Source organism: Telmatherina bonti (genome assembly GCF_933228915.1).
Source record: "Telmatherina bonti genome assembly, chromosome: 1".
NCBI classification, from domain to species: Eukaryota; Metazoa; Chordata; class Actinopteri; order Atheriniformes; family Telmatherinidae; genus Telmatherina; species Telmatherina bonti.
Window position 1 is genome coordinate 33,332,798 of NC_136619.1, and position 17,396 is coordinate 33,350,193.

The following is a 17,396-nucleotide window of genomic DNA, read 5'->3' on the forward strand; positions in this document are numbered from 1 at the left end:
TGGTAGAATCTACACGCCAAACACCTTTAAAAGTTTTAGCCATTTAAGATTAGTTTGTTTATTTAGAATGAAGTACATCATAGAAACAAAAGTACAGCCTAGAAATAATCAGCAACTTCCTCTTTGTAAATCGGCTTTAGTGTAACAACGCAAAATGTAATCTAATCACAAATAAATGCTAATTTCCTCCATGTTACCCGGGTTGTTTGGCTGAGATTTGTGGGTATAGCTCAAACATTACTTCTGCTTGAACATATGAATTTCGTAATAACTTGGTTAATTATATTCAGCATAAATGAGCGGGGACACATATCTCTGTCTGGTATACTTAAAAGTGTACTCACCTGTCCCATTTGTGTCTCTGAACCATCTCACTCGAGCAGGAATAAATCCAAATAGAAGAGTTAAGAACAACAAACCAAATAGAGCAACGATTTTCACTTCAAGCAGATACTCCATGGTGACGTTCAAGGGTGAGGCTCCCCACCTCAGTGTGCGAACATCAGAGCTCACGAGGACAGATTATTGAGCATGACGATCGTAGAAAAGCCTCTACGAAAACAGCAGCTGTACTGTAGTGTTTATACCTAGATATGAAACTGGTGCGGCTACGGTGGCCGATATGGGTCAAAGTACTGTTTGACGCTGTGACCATACGCTTCATGATTTGAAAGTGAAAATTAGCATTGAACCGTCTAAGTATGAATTTTTATATTCCCAGGAGTTTTTTTTTTTAAAATGGTGCTTTCGTTGGCTTTGCAGTAATTTGCAACATTTATAGCAATGAATAAATTACTGCTTATAATAAAAGCCTAATTCCGGTTTTGGGAAGATTTCTGATTAATTTTGTGTCACAAATATCCCCAAATTTTATTCAGTTTTACAACCATAAGAAACACAAAACGGTGAATATTTTTGTGGGAAAACTTGTTCAATAACTTTAGAACGTTTTGATTTAAATCCAACTCTTTTAAATGTTTTAGAATCAATGGATTTAATAAATAATCAAATAAGTCTACAATCTGTTTTGTGAATATTGTGGGCCCTGGTGTCTTCTGTCCATTCTCTTCCCGTTAATGGGGAGTTTTTTTTCCTTCCCACTGTCGCCTCATGCATGCTCAGGATGGGGGACTGGATGGAAGTCATGACTCGATGCAATCAGTTGGCTTCTATTATAGGATATGTATGAATTGGCTTGAAACAATGTGAATGTAAAGGGCCCTGTGACAACATTGTTGTGAAATGGCACTATACAAATAAAGCTGGATTGAATTGAAAACTGTTTTGTTTTAACAAATTGGATTTTCACAAAATGGAAATGATTGTTTCCAGTTGTAAGATTTTCAATCATTCTTGGTCAAGCTTTACATATTTGATGTATAGTCTCACATTTGTGTCTAGAATGATAAAAAAAAAATAGTCATCTTAATGACTGTAGGTGTTCAAATCAGGTCAAATGGCAAACCAATTAATCTCGCTGCCACTGTTCTTCATAGTTTCTGTGAGTATATGTGCATTTGTACCAAACAAACAGCATCACTTGGTCATTGTCTGTGACAAGGGAAGATTCTAAGGACCCCATGACTTGATAGGGGCCCAAAAAGATGTATAGACTATAAAGAAAATCATTCCACTTTCATTAAAAATAATAAATACCTTTTTTTCCCCAAAGGTTGGAATAACTTATAGCAGTAATATAAACTGATAAACCATTTTATATTAAAATAACCTAGTTCGATGTATGCAGTGTGATTTTACCCTTTTATAGGACACTCAATAAAATACCTTCAAAAATAAATTTTAACCTAAAATTGTACTTCTGGTGTCAATTTTAGGTTAAAATTGCTGAATATAAAGGAAACAAAGTGATCAACAATAGTCACTTGACCTACAAAGGGTTAAACACAACCCTAGATCTTTATTATTCCCATGAAAAGCTTTTTTTTTTTTTTTTTTTTTTTTTATCAGCTTGAAACCAAATCTAGCTGAAATCTAAAATTTGCTATCAAATGGTGAGGTCTATGCCATTGTCTTTCATCGAGCCCTAAATTCCTGGCTGCGCCCCTGATCACCAGTAATGACCAGCAGATGGCACCATCTCTCCACACGTACCAAAACGTTCACGCTTCACGCACGCGCACGTCTATGTGCACGACGAGTTGATGACGATAAAATCATGCGCCGGATATGTTTCCATCCCTCAAGCCACTGAGTGCTGATGTGTTTCAAGAAATTGCACCGCAGAGGAGACACCAGAATCTGATCTTTAATGTTGTAACATTATAACAAGAAAAAGCGGCAGCAGGTCCATGAGAAAGAAGACGAACCCCCGAACCGGTACACAAGACGAATGGCGGTAAGAGAAGCAGGCATGGAGCTACAACAGTCCGAGGCTGAGATAAAAACATCAGCTGATTCACTGCTGCACCAAATATTAAAATAAAGCACTAGAAATATTAGCTGATTCACAGCTGCACCAAATATTAAAATAAAAACACTGAAAATCAAACTGCTGTGCTCATCAACACTGCAACTGCTGAAGGAGTGAATCGTTTATCCCTGAGACTTAAAACAAGTAGACAAAAACATAGATTTAAGTTACTTTCTTACATTCTGTTGCATCTAGATATTTCCCAGACTAAACTAAATGCTAAGGAGTTTTAAAAGGTATTCTAGTTACCACTACATTAAGAACAAGAAACAGTCAAAGTTATTGTAAATTTTCTGTGAAAAGCAAAACTTTTCATTCTAGATTACAGATTGGAAGGAAGCAGCATGTCTAATGCACAAAATGTTTTAAACTTGTTTTGCCCTCAGATACCAGACCGAGTGGAAATGGATTGATTTGTAGGTATGAGTGAAAACATGCTTCTTTTTGTCTTTTACAACAGCCCAAAGGTAAAGTTGGTACAAAGGGAAAGAAGCAGATCTATGAGGACAACGAGGCAACGCTTAAGTTCTACACAAGAGTCATCCTTGGAGCTAATGTAAGAAGAAATTAAAAAAAGTTGACTGATGTTCCCGGGAAAAGAAGTGGGTACTTGAAATAAATACTGTTCAGTTGGCCAATGTTATTACACTTTTAAATGTTTCCAAACTAATTTAAATGGTAGATTTAAGCAAGCGTTTGAACATGAAAAGCAAGAAAGATCATCTCAGATGTTTACGTTTTTTGTTATAATACAACTCTTAAGAAGAGGTTTATATTAATCAGAAAATCTTTACTGCACAAAAAAGTAAACATCTACAATTTATAAACATGTGGTTTAATGAACTTTTACATGAGTATGTCTTTGAACAAATTTTTTATTTATCTATTTACTCTACAGCAAGATTCTTTTAGCTTGACAGATCTTAATTCAGCTGCATTTTTCTGCCCCTTCTTGCAAAATAAAAAAGGGGAAAGGCAGATATTTGAATATAGTGCAATTCATGTAAAGACATGTCGAAGTGCTAACAAACAACATTAAATATTTTCATCAAAAGAACCTATAAAAGAAATGAAATAGCAACAGGAAAAAAAACTAAAATAGAGAAATATATATCAAATGGATCTCAACTGGAAACACATTATCAACACCATCATTATCATCGTCAATGTACAGAAAATGCATTAAAAAATAAAAACTATTTCAATTAAGAGCAGGGACACTGAAGGTAGGAACTCGCCTTTGTTTGCAAACGCAGTCATTTTGTTTATCTTTATTTAGCTGAAGAAACTCCACATCCACTATCTGTCGGGACTGCAAACTCTGGTCCTCGAGGGCTGCAATCCTGCAGGTTGTTATTGTTTCTATGGTCCAAAACACTTGAATCGAACCAAATGGATCCAACAGCTTTAACTGAAAACCCATTATTTCAGTCAAGTGTGTTGGAGTAGGAAAAAAAACATGCAGGGTGGTGGCCCTTGAGGACTAGAGTTTGACACCTGTGATCTAGATGATGTAAGTCTGTCAGATTGTGACACCTTTGCACATTCCACTTTAAATTGCCACAAAGCTTTTCAGTTGCATTCAGAGCTGACTTTTGACTGGGCTTTGATCATAACATTGATCTTCTTTTAACAAAGCCACTACCTGGACATGTGCTTTGAGTTGTTGTGTTCAAAGGCAAGATTTCACCGTCTTCAACCTCCTGCCAGATGGTCTTGTGCCAGTCTTGACTGGCATTTGGAGCAGTTAGCAATCCCTGACACCTAACGCTATAGTTCCAGATGAGGAAAAACACAGTTATCACGACGCTTTACTGCTGGGGTGTTGCTGTAATTATCTGCTGTGGTTTTTCTTTTTTATGGTCAAACTATATTTAAACTGTTTTTCTTATAGGTGATATATGCTGCTGTAAATTTCTTGATTTTCTACAGTTCATCTACATTTTGGACATGGGTGAGTGTATTTAGTCAACTTTAGTAGAGCTGTATCCACACATCTGATGTAAAACTGTGCAACACGTCTCCCCTCCTGTCTTTAAACCTGTTTTACCTCTCGTAGTTTCTTCTGTTGTTTGCACTCGCTGTGTATGTGGGGAGTTACCGCTCCATGTCAGCCATGGCCAAGCCAGCGTTTGCTGAGGATGGAAGTCTCCTGGATGGAGGAATAGATCTAAACATGGAGCAAGGCATGGCAGAGTAAGTGATATCAAAATTCTAGGTAACTATTTTGAGGAGAGATGTTTTTTTTTTTTTTTTTTTTTTTTTTTTTAAACAAAGTTTTATATTAAACAGGTTTTTATTAACCATGAAGTTGGATCCTGAAGCAGAAGGTTTTCAATTCAGCTTTTATGTGGTGTACTTGGAAATATAGAGTAGATTTCAAATGAAAGAGTTCATTGGGAAATTTGTATTTTCTGTGCAGTTTAAACGTTTTATATCTGATACATGTAAAGAATGCATCTTTGTCTCACAGCAGTATTTACCTTCTTGTCAGCAGCAGTAAATGTGCCAGACTGAACTGTGCCCGTTTGCATCCTGCAACACTGTGGTGGAAGCCACTGAATAATGTCTCACCCAGTTACAAGCAAAAATACCAAATTTACAATCAATACAATTACATCCGGACTATTAAAAATGTTCAATTATAGACGTATAAAACTACACAGTAGCATCTCCACAGATAATGACGTAAGGGATACTGAAAAATTGTGGAGAACCAACACAAAAAACTGTTTTGGATGAGAAGCCCAGAGAAAAAGTTTTAAGTAAATTAAGGTTTGTTTTAGCCTTGCTGCAGATAGCTGCGTGCTTACTGACTGTCCTCACCTGTGTTCTGCTTTTTTCTTAAGGTGTTTAATCATTTGAAGTTATTTGTTTTAAATTTACTTTATAAATTATAGTTGTTTGAGTATCTTGGTGGTTAATAATAAATAAGTGCAAAAATGTGCAAAGCTCTGCTCAGTTGGTCGTGGGGTAGATGTAACAGTACTACATAACTTTAAATAACACTATAAAAGATATAGCACGGATCCGTCAGAAGAGGTCATAAAAAGGTGAGGGACAAACTTAAAATAGTTCATTTGGGGATTTGAGATTAACTAAAGCTTTGATTTCAAAGGATTTGAATAACCAGTGCTCCAAAACAGATCATGGGGAGGTACCTATCAGAAACACACGGATCTATCAATATAAACAACTATGTTGTCAGCCAAAAAAGTAGCACTGCATGACTTTCCCGCTTTTAAAACTCTGTGCTTCTGTCTTGCTTTTAATGGGACATTGACATTTACTTATACATTACTGGAGCCACTGTTGCCTGGCAGCATCCAGATACTAACAAACTGCATTTCCCAACTTGTTCTTCCCATCCTGATGCATTATTTTATAGTAGCATTTATTTACAGCACAGCATCACATGGTAGAAACTGGTTGTGAACACACTAGCCGGTTTGAACGCACACCGTAGCTGATTCATCAAAGAATTGGAAGAGGACATTATCAGAGGAAACAAGAAAACAAAGAGAGAAAAACAAGACAAGTCAACGTCAGTGTGACTTTTACTGGCTAGCGAGAGTTCAGAGGAGAGACAGGATGCCGGATGAATGTTAAACTATCATTTGGGAGCGTTTCAATAAGCAAATATGCCTTAGTTCAGAAGTGGGGGGCTGACTGCAACATGGTGTGTTTGCAGGAGGTGTATACAGGTGTGTCTTTTGAAAATGACTTATCTGTTTTCTTGTTTTAGGCACCTAAAAGATGTCATTCTGCTTACCGCCATAGTACAAGTACTCAGCACAATCTCCTCTTATTTCTGGTATCTTTGGTTTCTGGTAAGAGCTTTAAAAAAATCCAGTTAAGTTGAGTGGATAATACTTTTCCTTTTCTCATGTCTTCATCATTTTAATCTTGTTTCTTGTGTCTTTCAGGCCCCGATCCGTGCGCTGCACCTGCTGTGGGTGAACTTTCTGGGTCCCTGGTTCATGGCTGAAAGCCCGTCAGCACCAGAGGAGGTGAATGAGAAAAAGCAGAGAAGACAGGAGCGCAGACAGATGAGGAGATTCTGAGGCTGCAGAGCCGACTCAGCAGTATTTTTCTACACAGAATCTAATAGACAAAAAGCAAGGAACTTATTCAGGAAGAAATTTTGTTATTAAGTTAAACTCAGATACTGAAATCAGATACTGTGGAATCTTGTTTTCCATGTTTGTTTTCTTTCTGCCTCTCCTGTAATCCAATTTTCTCCCTAAATTATGAAATGAAATTTCTCTGTTTAGAAGTCACCATCCAAATATCATTTGTCTTCATGAAGGCATTTGAGAGCGTTTCGCTTTTGTAAATTGCCTTCATTCAGCCCCCGCAGCGGATTTCCTTTTAAGTCGCATGCCAACATGCAAAAAATGAACATGAGTCCAACTGTGCTAATGTTTTTTTAAAAATATATTTTATAGGTTTATAATTATTGCGTAAATTATAACGTGTGATTATAACTGTCTCATTTTTTAACAGATTTTTTATTAAATCGTGAAGGTAAAGTGATTTCTATCTCTCAGATATGTACAGTATAATTGTGCATCTTTATTAGAAAGCCATTAGCATGCAGAATTGTGGAAAGGCAACGAAATTACTGATTTATATTTTGATTTCATGGCTTTAGATTAAAATGTTGTATTCTTTGCCTTTTAAAAAAAATGTGATTTATCAGTAAAGCCATCCTTGTCAACAGGCATGAGCTGCCACAGTCCATTAAGTGTGCCACTTATATGATATAGTCATAATCAACTTTGGCTGAGGCAGACGGTATCTCTTCCTAAATGCTGTTTAAAGACGTGTATTGTCTTCCCTCATCTAAAATCACGTGTTGGATGAAAAGACTTAAATAAGATTAGGTTTGGGTTTGGAGAAGGAGACCAGTTTGGAGGCTTTAAACATGCTAAGCAGAGGAATAGTTGAATGTCTTGGATTACAGTCAAACAGTAAAAGTCTTTTCCAAAGTTCAGACAGTCGCTGTGATGAAGGTCTGCAGCACATAAGCATCATTTTATTTCTGATTTTACAGGAAGGTGTTGCTTATGCTAGCGGAGACCTTAAAAGAAGCCTTAGTACTCCTTTCCTTACCATTTAAAGAATAACCCTTATCACGTCTGCTGCTCAGGTACTTTTAGGTCATTACACTTTCTCAGGAATGTTGTTGAGTTAAACAGACAATTCTGGCAATTCTGCGACTTCTTTCTGAACCACTTCTGGGACCAGCTTCCCCCCTGCTGGGTCCAGACTCAAAGCTGTGCCCTGTTTCTATAAATGTTTTCCTAAACTGCATGTTTGAGGCTGAACATGTCATCAGGCTTTTCAAGCAGCTCTGGGGACAACCATGTTCCTGATGATTTGTTGTGGCCATGCAGCTTGGTCATGTGGAGGCTATACAAGCTACACCTGAGGACCTGAAGTTGTCACCGTGCATCTCTAATCAGCCTCTTAGCAATCCACTCGTCCATTCATGTGACTCATGCTCTTAGTTTATGTTTTTCCACCTCAGAACATTTGATCATTTCGCCACCAGATTAATTTTGGTCCAATCTGGGCATTTTTACGTCAGAATCTGGGTCTGTTGAGATTTTTTTTCTTTAGCTGCCTTCATCTTAATCATGTCTTGTAGTAGAATAGTTACATTTATCTACTCTTAGTCAATCATGGGCCAGGTTGACTAAGGATGTATCATTGATTTTACGAATGAAACAAAATCACTGGAAGCTCTTCTGAGATCCCTGGTTCAGATGAGTAGGATATATTGCTAGAACTGTAGCACCAAGCTTCACTTACATACACCTCCATAACAACAAAACATAACATTTAGTTGCACTAATTGCTACACAACTGTTACATTTTTTTTAGATGACTAACATTGGTTTTAACTGGTGTGTTCTGCTCAGTACATATGAAGTCCTCAGGATTTTTATTTATATCTCAAAGCAGTCTGTTTGGATCAAAAGTCTCAAAATTTAATATAAAAAGAAAAAATAAAACTCCAACTTGAAGACACAACCAGGACAGCTGGCAGGTTGTTTGCTCAAAGATTGAAATAGAAATAATGTTAGATATTAATGACGCGGGGCGTCGGATTAAAGCTGCTGGCTGCAACCCTTCAAAACACCTGTAAGTCATTTTTCAGTGACTCTTAAAACAACCCACATATTTAGGGTTAAATATTAGAGCTGACAGATAAATACATAGATGACAACTTAATCCCTAAATACTGAAGATATGTTAAACCTCTTGGTGCAGCTTCCGTTTCAGTCCAGTAAGTTGAGCCCTGTCCTCGGGCAAAATGCTGTTTGTTATCAAGTCTTACTGACTTTGTATATCCAGTGTCAACAAAGTGAATTTAGTGAGTTATACCTAAGTTCTAAAGAGAGTGAGTGGGCTGGAAAAGCCCTGGTATCTTCCCAATATAATTACAGATTTGTCATTATTGTTACATCCACGCTTACCCAACTCGACAAGCTGCAACTTGCTGTCTGCAGATTTAAAGGAGAATCCCTGTAATGGTGCGAATCCAGTTGCAAAGAAACAAAGCAGCAAGGCAGTTAGAAAGTTTCGCTTAACCTAATGCGTGCATACTTAAACATCTTTTGCCTCCTGTTTTGTAGTTTGACGTCAATGTCCTCCAGGTTTTTTCAAAGCGACTACATCTTTGCCTGCATCTTGCCCTCTGTCATCCCAGCCCTGTGGTCCAATACTGTCTCTATTATAGGGTTATAAACAAAGTAACCAAAATTAGAGCAGCACGGCATCCAGTTGTCAGGGCCAATCCCAGATGTGGGCTTTGAGAGGGACCATGTTGCAGTGTAATTTAGTCCTGGGGCCTCTCACTTGCACGTAACACCCCCCTCTTAATGTACACATGCATACAAAAACTCACAGATTTGCTTTTGTTGTGCTCCCTATAAGAGGATGTGCTGCTGGAATTTGAATTTATGTGTTATGAGTGTTTATTTTGACTGCATTGAAATGAACTTCGTAACATATTGTGTGTTCACGTGAGAATCTCTAATTTAAGACAGAGAAAACAGCAACAAGTGGGAGGGCGATATCCTTGTTTACCACGGTGGAAAAAGACATGCAATGAGGGAGTTGGAGCTGAATTCTCTTTTCAACACTTTGTATGTTCCTTTGTACATTATAGTCTAAATAAAAATAAAAGCAGCAGTTTTAACCCTTACATCAGGGAGAGTAGAAAAAAAGAATTGCTTGTGTCATGTGATCTGCAATAAAAAGCAGAGTCAAGATGGCTGAAATGGAGCTCTTTGTCTTTTTGGCTCCAGCAGAGCATGATCTTCACATTTTCGATCCCTTTAGACTGACAGAGTCAGACAAAACAGGAAATTGGAGGGCATTTGGGCAACAGCCGAGTCTTTGACCCTTGAACTGCAGCACTCCCTTTCTTTGAAGTCAAGAGAGAAAATCACAAGCAATTACATGCAATGCAGAGTGTGTTCCCTTGAACATTTAGCCTCCACTGTGTAAACAGAATCAGACCTTCTTTAAGTGTGTTTGGCAGAACTGTGGGTGTAGTCCTCTTCAAGTCCATCATTGGGCTCTGTTTCAACCTTGTTTTGACTAAACTGACCCACACATTGTGCACTGTTTGGGTTGCAGTGAAGGAGCATGAGTGGATGATGCTGGTTCTCCATTTGAATTTAAATCAAGCTGGAAGCAGAGGCCAGCTGCCGATGATCTGCTTGCTCCCCTTCTCTAATAACAAATAAGCATCACTATTTCCAGCATCATCTTCGAGTTTAAAGATGACACCAGCCAGGCAGCGTTCACAGCTCCTGACATGGCCTAAAAAGGAAGCTGTCAAGAATTCCTGCTGCATTTGACTCCTGTGGGTGCAGGAGTGTGTGTGTATAGTATAGCCCATGTCGTGAGGACATGCATGTGTTTACACAGTTGCGTTGTGGTGACCTACCTCTCTTTGGAGAGAAACAAAGAAAAAAAAGTCTCGATTAAACCTGAATGTAATAACTTGTTCTTTAGATACTCTTATGTAGGTAGTGGTTATTGTTAAGGTTCAGTCTGTAGAAAATTGGTCCAAGTCCTCCAAAGTGATTGAAAACACATGTGTGGGTGTTTGCGTCTGAAAGCATCTTTAGCGTCGGTGGCTTGGTGGCAAATGCTCCACCCTCCTTGGAGATTGTCACCTCTGTAAAACCTCTTCTTCCATCTGCTGCTAGCCTGTCATCTGCTCCTGTTTGTCACCACCTGCGAATCAATGAGGGATCAATGAAACAAAATGATGCGCAGTCTTGAATTTGAATGTGCCACAAGTAAAAGCAGATTAATTAAACACAAGATGTCCCTCAGCATTTGGTTTTACCCTTTGCTTTTTAGTGGGTCATGAACAGATTTTGACATATTGGACGGCAATATATTAAATGGCAACTGTGGTGTCTGCATATGAACACCTCGTTGAAAACGATCCATCCTGTTAAGCACCCCTGGTTAAATTGTCTGCTACCAAAGATGAGCTGATCGTCAGGACCCATGAAGTTGAAGACGAAACCCTCCTCTCTATCGTTTGAGAAGCATTAATGTTTTGCTATTGTTCTGCATTTATTTAAAGAAAAAAAAGTGTTTGATTTAAAATTGGGTAATACTATCTGAAAATGTGAAGAAAGATATAAAAATGTTCAAGTGTTTCTCTTTATTTCTTCTTATACACACACATATATATATATATTCATATATACACAGTAAGTATGTACACTTTGATATCTCAACCCCATCAATGTGAATCAGACATATGACCTTTCCAAGTTTCTAAGTCACAAAAATAATTTGTGCTCACAAAGCAGGAAAGGGTTAAGGACTGAGTGCAATGTGTACTCATTTCCGGATTTCATGACATAAATGGGAAATGGTAGTTAAGTGTCACGGTGAAGGTAAAATTGAGGTCTGTAAGACTGAAAAAAAAAAAAAAAAGCTTCAACAGAGCACTGCTCATATTAAAGCACATTGAGGTCCATTTACTGAGTTCAGGAATACTTTAAAAATGTTCCTGCAAGCTTGTAAGTGGTGTTGATTGTGCAATGACACTTGGAAGAATGTGACCTTTATGAAAAAAAGAATAATCAGAAAATAAATGGTCAGAGTTCAGGATTAGAAGACTGAAGAAAATGTTTTTGGAAATAAGTATGCTGATTTACAACTGTGACTGCAGTGCGCAATTTGGAGAAAAAGTGGTGCAGAATTTTACAAAAGCATCTCCATCTGTTTAGCATGGAGATGGGCGATCACGGTGGACTTGTTTTTTTAACTCATGGCATGTGAAACAATTTCCAGGTGAAGTTGGAAATGCATTGAGTTAACAGGGAATGAATTCTGGAAGTATCATCACCCCATCTAAGAAATAACTAAAGATGACAAATGCTTTTGGCGTGGGAGTTGAAATAAATACCATCAGTCATGCACCTGGGACGAAGCCAGCATCAGATTAGCTGCCATCATAATCTAAATAATTCCTCCTTGATTCAACAAACTCAAAGCTTTCTAATACTGTCTGCTTCAGGTAAAAGACTGGCATCACAACCTGGGTTATTAACTAAGACCCTCTAAACTAAAAACAAAATAAGACCAAAAACCTTGTTTAATAGCAAAAAAGAGAGAGAGCGAGGAGATATTACATGTAGTTAATGTCTGGGGGCTGCGTTAGCCACTGCTAACATATATTTAAGTCATTAACCAAATTGTAGGCAGTTGAGTCATATAGTGGATCTTCTGTTAGTGCCAGGTGATGATATGGTGATGTTTGTCACAAACACCATCGCCTTTGTCTGGAAAATTACAAGTAAGAAATTGCAGTCTCACAAAGAGTATTCGAGCACAGAGTTATCGGGCCTATAAGATGTCCCTGATGTTTCATTATTAAAATACCATGATGTTACCTTCTTGGCTTGTCCCTCTGAAAGGGTCACCACAGAAAATCGTCCTCAGAGAACAACCATGTCCTCCTCAGGACTGCAGCAGCGTAGGGGAGCAGAACTCGACCGCATTCAGACAGGTGGCTCTTCCACCTGAGACACTGCCCCCCGGCATTATTAAAATACCATGTGAGCCAAAAAATAAACTAGTATAGACTAAAAGGATACCTCCAGAGTTCAGACAAATTAAACCTTCTTGGTTGTAAAATGGACACTTGAGGGAAAATCCTGACTGAAGCGTCCTGAGGAGCTCAAGGTTTGTTTTGGTCATCAGCTACATTAGGTTGTTTTATAACCTAATGAAGTCTTCCAGATCCTCATCTTCCAGCTCAGGAATTTTAAGTAATAAAAGCCTTATTTTACATATTTTGCATTTGCGGCTTACGCAGACCATGAAGCTTCTTGTCATAATGAGAATGTCTAAACTAGTCTGCATTTCTTTTAACCTAATCTCGATAAAATTAGAGTTTCATATGTAGATGCACATATGTCAAATCACTGATGTCAAGGTGATAAATCAGCAGTTCTGCAGATTTGACAAATTGACAATGAATATTCTCTGGAACAAAATGACCTGGCAAATTCATTGGATGAACTATCAATTATCTGTTTTCAATTGTAGAGGTTAAGGCAGCTGAAAAAAATGAAACTGTTCAGTTGCACTGTAAATCACTTTGAGATGATTGCATGTGATAACAGAGGATGGGATGATAAGATCAATGACACGGGTTCAAATAGTTCCTACAAAGTCATAAAGTCACAGAGTGCAAAGCTTCAAACGTGAACATAAAGCAGTTGCTTTGTGGAGGATCCAGAGAGCAGATATGTTGGAGGATAAAAGTCAGCAAAAGATATTTGATGGACAAAAATGTTGACTGATATGGAAAGCTGGGCTGTTCAAGAATAAATGAAAAGTAAATGATCTGACATAACTGTGTAAAAGTGATTAGTTTCTCTCTGCGAAACAAATGGAAAAAGTATTTTTCCATTTACAAAATATCTTAAACGAAATCTGTTCACTACCTACTTTTATTTATGAGAACATATGTTTTCTACATCTGTCTCAAAAGAACCAAACTTTTATTTTCCCATCAGCAGGACTCACCACCCTGACTCACTTGTAATTTCATGATTGCAGGAATCTAAAAATGTTGCAGCCAGGCAGGGCGTCCTGGCGGCACTGGTTTTAGACGCCAATAAGCCACAGCTTCCTTGTTTTGAATCAGACTGGCGACTCTTGATGCCTTTCATTGTCCATCTCTTTCTCTCTTTTCACTTCCTGTCATTTCCACTCTGTCATCTCTAATAATGCATAAAAAGCATCAACAGTTTTGTAGTTTACAGTTGGATGTGATGCACCCACTGACACACCAGCTTTTGGATACAGCGTTTCCTCAGTGAAGATCGCTGACTGATTTAATTGCATTAACAACATATTTCTCCTTCCATTCGTTGCTTTCTTTGGTTATTTGTTTTGTCATTAGATAAATAAATTAAAGGTCTTTGGTGAGTGACAATAGGCATTAGATCTGACTGTGGCGCCACTGTCTGCATGACTCCGACTGAACCAGGATCAGTGACGGACAGCCTCCATCTCGCTGGGTTCCCTTCCTCTTCCTTTGTTTTCATCTTGTTTCCTTCCATGTTTTCTTAGATACTGTTCCCCCCAGTGGAAGCCTGAATGGGCTACAATGCTGTGAAAGTAAACAAATGCACAAATATAATGTCACACAACCTTGGCTTCCAACCAAATCAGATTCACTTTTTTTGAGGATCAGAAAGTTTAGGTGCTGATTTTAGTACCTAATGAAGCAGCTATAATATGAGTTTGAAATATGGGACCTGAACAAAATGTAATTTTATTTTAACCTAATTTTGCATATTAACTTTGGACACACATTCAACAGGGTCAAAGGGGTACGAGATGAGGAAATGGACCTAATTGCAGAACAATATAGGAGAGGAAGCCATATGGCATCCGGGGTTTTAATAATAAAACACAAAAAACTATTGATAATCCAAAGATAGATAGATAGATAGATAGATAGATAGATAGATAGATAGATAGATAGATAGATAGATAGATAGATAGAATACAACACAATACAATACAATGAAATGAATGGAATGGACTGGAACTGGATCGGATCGAAACAAAACAAAATGAAACGAAAGGAAATTAATCAAATCAAATCAAATCAAATCAAATCAAATCAAATCAAACTTTATTTCTTGAGCACTTTTCATGCCATGGGTAACACAAAATGCTTTACAAGATAAAATCAAGTCATCAGGATTAAAACAAACAGTAGATAAGAAGACATTTAAAAATAATAAAGATGTTGCGTATGTAAGTAGCAAGAGAAATTCCTGTTAAAGAATTTCAAGTGTTTCGGTCGGATGAAGAAATATGATGCATCCAGTGGTAGTCATTTCCTGATGGCTGGTAGCACGTAAGTCTGTAACTGTAATGTTATGTGTGAACATGAACAATAAGTGTCTGTTGTCTGTGTTGCATGTCATTCTTCATACAATTATGTCATAAATGCCAGGAAATTTGCCAAAACAGTCATGTAAATGCACAATTCATCATGAAAATTCCCCTTAAATTTGACTAAGTGTTGTGTTTGAGCATACAGCTGATGGTGCAGCAACTCGCGTGGTTGGTAAGTTGCTTGCACCAACGTCACTGAAGCCATGTGCACTTTTTTATTCAACCCTTTTTCCACTATTGTGTTCCTGATCAGTCTTTTCCACCATTTCCAAACCATTCCTCCCCACCCACCTCATGCTATTAGACATATAATGGAAGTCTAGATTTGTGGATAATTTCCAGGAATCCCCTGTGTTCTGTCATAAAGTGCTTTCCATTAATTAGTGACTTTGTTTCTCAGAACGGAGTGGGAAGAGGAGACGAGTGATTAATGAGCTAACTAATGTCAGCATCTCGATTAGCTCCAGTACTGAACAAGCAAGTTAAAACAGCAAAGACAGAGGAAGGATAATAAATATGTGGCCACTGAAAAAAAATATGGAAAGTCATTGAAAGGGTTGATGGGTGCAGTTTCAAAGGATAGCCAGAGCTCTGAGCTGAGAGAGGCTTGATTACGTCCTACTCTGCTGCCAGGAATCCTGTACAAGTGGAAGAATGTGTGCTGGACTAAGAAATGTTAACAGGGAGAGTTCAGCATCTACACTTTCACTCTTGAAAAGTGTGGCGTTCATTCTGCTAAAGGTTGAGATTAGATAATGCAGCATTATATATATATATATGTATATATACACTACCAGTCAAAAGTTTGGATACACTTTCCCATTGGATTTAATGGGAATTTATGTCAAGATGCATCCGTGTTCTAAAAGTTCTAACATTTGATGCTGCCATGTTCTAAAGTTAACATTTATGTTAAAGCAACAGCTGTCAAAATCTGTTGAAAGGTTATAAATCTTTGTTAAAGTTACCTGAACTCTAAACTTAACTAGATAAAGCAACATTTAAAAGCCAAGTCCCGGAATTTCTGAAAAAAGACTGAAAAAAACAGCAGCAGGAGACAGTAGCCTGCTTCAGTAACATGAAGTTGAAGCTGATGACTGCAGTCTTCCTCGCCACTATCTGCATTCACAGCGCCATATCAAAGATAGATAGATAGATAGATAGATAGATAGATAGATAGATAGATAGATAGATAGATAGATAGATAGATAGATAGATAGATAGATAGATAGATAGATAGATAGACAGATTGGACTTTATTCATCCCTAAAAGGGAAATTCAAACAGACATGAGAACTGATTTCATGTAACTTTCTTAAAGAAAGCAACCATTTCTAAAAAGCTAAACTAGTCTTTTAGGCCAGGAAGAGCTTTAAACAGATAAATACTTTGGCTGGCTAATGTTACTAACTTGGCAGAGATTGCATGCAGAGATTCATGTAGACATCAGATTAAGAGCTGGCTGGCCTGAGTCTAGAGGTCTAGCCAGACATTATCTCTAGCACCCCTGCATGTTTTCACAACGGGGCCTCCTAGCCTCTGCTGTGCTGGCCTGTAAGTGGCTGGGAGTGGGCAGCAGCAGTGTTTGTGCATGCACAAATGTTTATGTATGCAGGCGTGTGCATGTGTGTAAGTGCAGAATAAACTGCCGCCTTGGTGGGGCAACACACTGTCTGCCATATCTCTGCTGTAGAGTAGAGCCATTAGGAGGGCGATGAATCTGATGACATGTTGTTCCTGTGACAGGCCGGCTGGCCCCAGACTCCTCTCTGCTGCCGCTGCCGCTGTGGGAGCCCGTGGGTCTGCCGCTGGACAGACACAGAGACGCAGGGACGGAGTTTATTTTGGGAGGTGGTTTGGTGCCGGACACCCTGTCTACTCTCCCACCAACCTTTACACACCACCACCACCACCTTCTTCCCACGCTTTTTATACTCACATACACATACACACACACACACCTTATCACCAATATAAGCAACTAGCATGCTTTCATTTAGCAGCAGCAGCCAAGCTGACGGCATCTGATAGTCTGACACAGATTCTTTCAGTCAGTTTGCAAACAAAACACAAAAAGAAAACATAACAAACAAAAGATTTTTCCTTTCTTTTCTAATTGCTGCTCGTTGTGATGAAGCCATTATTAGTACTTTTTTCTTTTAAATAAATTAATTAAAGCAGGATAAATAATTGAATTGAATTGAATTGAACTGAATTGAATTGAATTGAATTGAATTGAATTGAATTGAATTGAATTGAATTGAATTTTTGTGAAGTGTCTTTAAACGGCACACATGTCTGGCTGTTCTGTGACTATTATTTGAGGATAATTATTTAATGTGCATTGTCTTTTTCTTCATTAACAAATTTCAACTCTCTCCAGTATAAAAGAAATTAAACACACCTGTTCAAACACAAATACTACAAATGTACATAATTATTACCAATAAAAATCTCACGATTAATTTAGAATTTAGAAAATAATAAGACAAAG

At 37.9% G+C, this 17,396-nt stretch overlaps 2 protein-coding genes across 2 annotated transcripts in view; one reads left to right on the plus strand and one right to left on the minus strand.

The window, feature by feature from the left end:
- The window catches only part of slc39a1 (solute carrier family 39 member 1), a gene marked incomplete at its 3' end in the record, with an annotated part of 6,927 nt that extends 6,467 nt beyond the window's left edge, over positions 1-460 (minus strand). The window contains exon 1 of the mRNA XM_079243853.1: positions 345-460. Coding sequence (XP_079099979.1) covers positions 345-459 — 115 coding nt within the window. The 5' untranslated portion in view covers position 460. The remainder of the gene's footprint in view (positions 1-344) is intronic.
- A 1,726-nt stretch (positions 461-2,186) lies between these two features.
- On the plus strand, positions 2,187-7,172 carry tmem208 (transmembrane protein 208). Its single transcript, XM_079241383.1, has 6 exons — positions 2,187-2,356; positions 2,892-2,987; positions 4,326-4,385; positions 4,491-4,627; positions 6,177-6,261; positions 6,358-7,172. Exons 1-6 carry the CDS (start codon positions 2,351-2,353, stop codon positions 6,493-6,495), a joined length of 522 nt encoding a protein of 173 aa, XP_079097509.1. The 5' UTR covers positions 2,187-2,350; the 3' UTR covers positions 6,496-7,172.
- Positions 7,173-17,396: the final 10,224 nt, after the last annotated feature.